General features: G+C 32.6%; 1 protein-coding gene across 1 annotated transcript in view; it reads left to right on the plus strand.

Annotated features, from left to right (window-relative positions):
* The window catches only part of LOC106469369, a 50,418-nt gene that overhangs the window by 25,249 nt on the left and 21,774 nt on the right, over nucleotides 1–3,395 (plus strand). Inside the window, exon 14 of the mRNA XM_013929860.2 lies at nucleotides 419–465. Coding sequence (XP_013785314.1) covers nucleotides 419–465 — 47 coding nt within the window. The remainder of the gene's footprint in view (nucleotides 1–418; nucleotides 466–3,395) is intronic.

The following is a 3,395-nucleotide window of genomic DNA, read 5'->3' on the forward strand; positions in this document are numbered from 1 at the left end:
TTAAATATTGTAGGTTAAGAACAATACTTTTGATTAAATATAAATAGACTTTATTTACAGTTTTATTGATCTTTAAATATTGTAGGTTAAGAACAATACTTTTGATTAAATATAAATAGACTTTATTTACAGTTTTATTGATCTTTAAATATTGTAGGTTAAGAACAATACTTTTGATTAAATCTAAATAGACTTTATTTACAGTTTTATTGATTTTTAAATACTGTAGGTTAAGAACAATAGTTTTGATTAAATCTAAGGAGTTTCTGGTTGTTGTGGGAAACTAAGAAACGTGAATTTTATTAAAGCTAATACATTTTAATTAACTAAAATAGCAAGTCGAAAGTTATGTTACCATGAAACCAGCAGACATTGTTCACACTTCACATAATGTAATATGTTCTTTACGTGCTTGTAGGTAACAGAGCTCGCTACGACTGTATCCGTCAGAGGGCGCCTTCCAAGGTATGTGTACTAAATAATGGTTTTGTCACTGTTTCATCAGATGGAAAACGAATACCTAAACGCACAACATTCATATATAAACTTTACATGTGAAATGGAAGAAAACAATAACTTAGTTTTTTTTTAGAGTTTCAAATAAACGATCTCTGTTACATCTGTTTACCGTAAGAAAACATTTACTGGTTTATACACTCGTTTCAACAGTTTCATACCAGACTTCCTCAAACATAACCTTGTTCTAAATCTTCTAAACAGAGTATATAATATCTGTTGTGACTACTTCTGTCTTCACCCAGAAAATTCATAACATATTACAAAGTAATGGTTATCCCCTTAATTTCCTACACCCTATAACACGAAAATGTTTAACAAGTAAAATAGAACCTACCAAAAAGTAAAACACTGTCTCAAAATATCCGCTAGTTCTTATCATTCCTTTCCTTGGCAAACAAAGTTTTAAACTCAAAGATCAAATTCAAGAGCTAATCAGAACATATTACCCACAAATTGAGCTACGTTTAGTATTTACTTCAACATTTAGAATTATAAATATGTTTAAAACTAAAGACACTCGAACCATTCCCATACGCACGTGGGTCGTATATAAATACACTTGTGGTAGCTCTAAAGCTACCTATATTGGCAAAAATACAAGTCACGTACAAATACGTGCTCACGAACACGTGGGAATTTCAACTAGAAGCGGATATAATCTAACTAATCTACCTGAGTCTTGTATCTGGTTGTACAGCGAGAATAACAACCACCCCATACTTCTAGAAAACTTTAGAATTCTCGACTCAGGAATCACAGATTACGAACTCTTTTATTAAAAAAGTCCCTCATTTTCAATGATCACCTGACACTAAATAATAAAACCAACTCCTCCCTGTTGTCATTAATGTAATCAATTCCAAATTATCAGTGTTTTTATTTGATATTATTATTATTTTAAACATGCAGTGTTTATAAGTATATTTAAGCCTTTCTCTCTAATAGTTTCTCTTAACAATGTTATGTATTAAACACGTGTATTCCGCATGTTTTATCGTACATTCCATTATATTGTTGCCATTTAAATCTGTTCTTTCTAAACTTCCGACGGAATACGAAAACTACTCGCTCAATCGCTAATGTTGTTTTTGTAGTTAGAATATTTTGAACTAACTTTTTGAGGTTTTAACGCTGATGATGGAATTTAAAGCAATCTCAAAGCGTCCGTAATTAAAGACGTCATTTTATATATATCAGTATTAAAACAAGATCTGGCTTTTAAACGATGATCTATTTTCTGGTTTAAAAACAAAACAACAACAAAAAAAAAGAGCTACTTGTTTTAACTAACTGAGTGATACTTTCACATTACAGTTCTAGACTAAAATATGATGGTTAGGGTTACTTTTGTAATGTCCATTTTTGAATATGTAACAGTCGAATCTCTTGTGGTCAACATATGAATTCCCAGTTATTAAGTAATAAAACATCCAGAGAAAATTAAGATGTTTTCTGTTGTTGGTAAGCACAAATCTATACAGTGGGTTATATGTGCTGTGCCCACCGCAGGTATCGAAACCCAATTTTAGCGTTACAAGCCCTCACATTTTTCGTTGAGCCACCTGGAAAGGGGGGGGGGCTATACTTTGTATTATTGGGCACTCTTAGAGTACACTACTATACAGACACGAGCTAATTCCATATCAACACAGGAAACTGAATAATGTCACGTGTACATCATAAGATAAAGAAAGGCAGCAGATAAGACTTAGACATTGACTAGCCTATTTTGATAAATCGACTATTTTTTTTTAATATATAAAGTTTGGAGCAATATTTCCGTACTAAAGGTTATGGTGATATAGTATCTAGTTTCTAACATTGTTATGTATTGTTTGAAAATAAACTTTAAAGGTGACTGTGAGATAAGTTTAGTCAGGTTCTAGTATAAAAAGTAATGGCCGAGTGTGGTCTAGTGTCTGAATTATGAATCCAAGGGCTCACGGCTCGCCTTCCGTTTCGTGAAAATGCGCTCCACTCATTGGGGCTGTATATGCGCTGTTAGAGTAACAGTCAAATCCCACTATTCGATCAGACAAGAGTTGCCAAGAGTTGGCGGTGGATGCTGTTGACTAGCTACCTTTTTTTCTATTCTATCAGTTCAATATTAGGGACGATTAGGCGCAGAAAGCCCTTGTGTAGATTTAAATGAATAATCTAGAAGCAAACAAACAAATTAAATAGTAATGAAATACGCGTGCGTAGCTGAGTTTGACGTTTTTCTCACTTTATAAACAAAGGATGCAGCGGATTAGTTATTGAGGCAAGCATTATTTTAAAACCAAGTAATAGCATGTGTATAAATCATGTTGTAAACTTTGAACTGAGACCACAAGCGAACTCTTGTTTTGGGCTTAATTTTTTTCAGCATTAAAAGATGTTATCTTACAAGGTCCTTTCATACAAGCAACAGCAAGATTAGTGGATGAAGTATTATAAGTCACGAGACTGGCCTGAGTGACATTGCTTTACAAGGTTTATGCCATTTGTAAAAGCACTTTTGATAAATACACACACACACACATATGTCGTTAATCACAACGTATTGAGTTATTTCTTCACCGTTCATTACTGCTAGAGCCTGCATTTCACTTCCTATTGAGTAGGTTTATATTTTTGTCTGCTACAACACTCATTGTAAAGAACTGACCATAATAGTTGATTAAAATCATCAATTTTCTGAGTAAGTTACGTAGAGTAAACCAGAAATAATTAGTTGGATTAACTATAGTACTGATGATATTTGATATTTTGTGTGTGTGTGTGTGTGTTAACCATATGATATTTTGTGTGTATGTGTTAACCATATGATATTTTGTGTGTATGTGTTAACCATATGATATTTTGTGTGTATGTGTGTTAACCATATGATATTT

This window comes from Limulus polyphemus, unplaced genomic scaffold, assembly GCF_000517525.1.
Source record: "Limulus polyphemus unplaced genomic scaffold, Limulus_polyphemus-2.1.2 Scaffold3450, whole genome shotgun sequence".
NCBI classification, from domain to species: domain Eukaryota; kingdom Metazoa; phylum Arthropoda; class Merostomata; order Xiphosura; family Limulidae; genus Limulus; species Limulus polyphemus.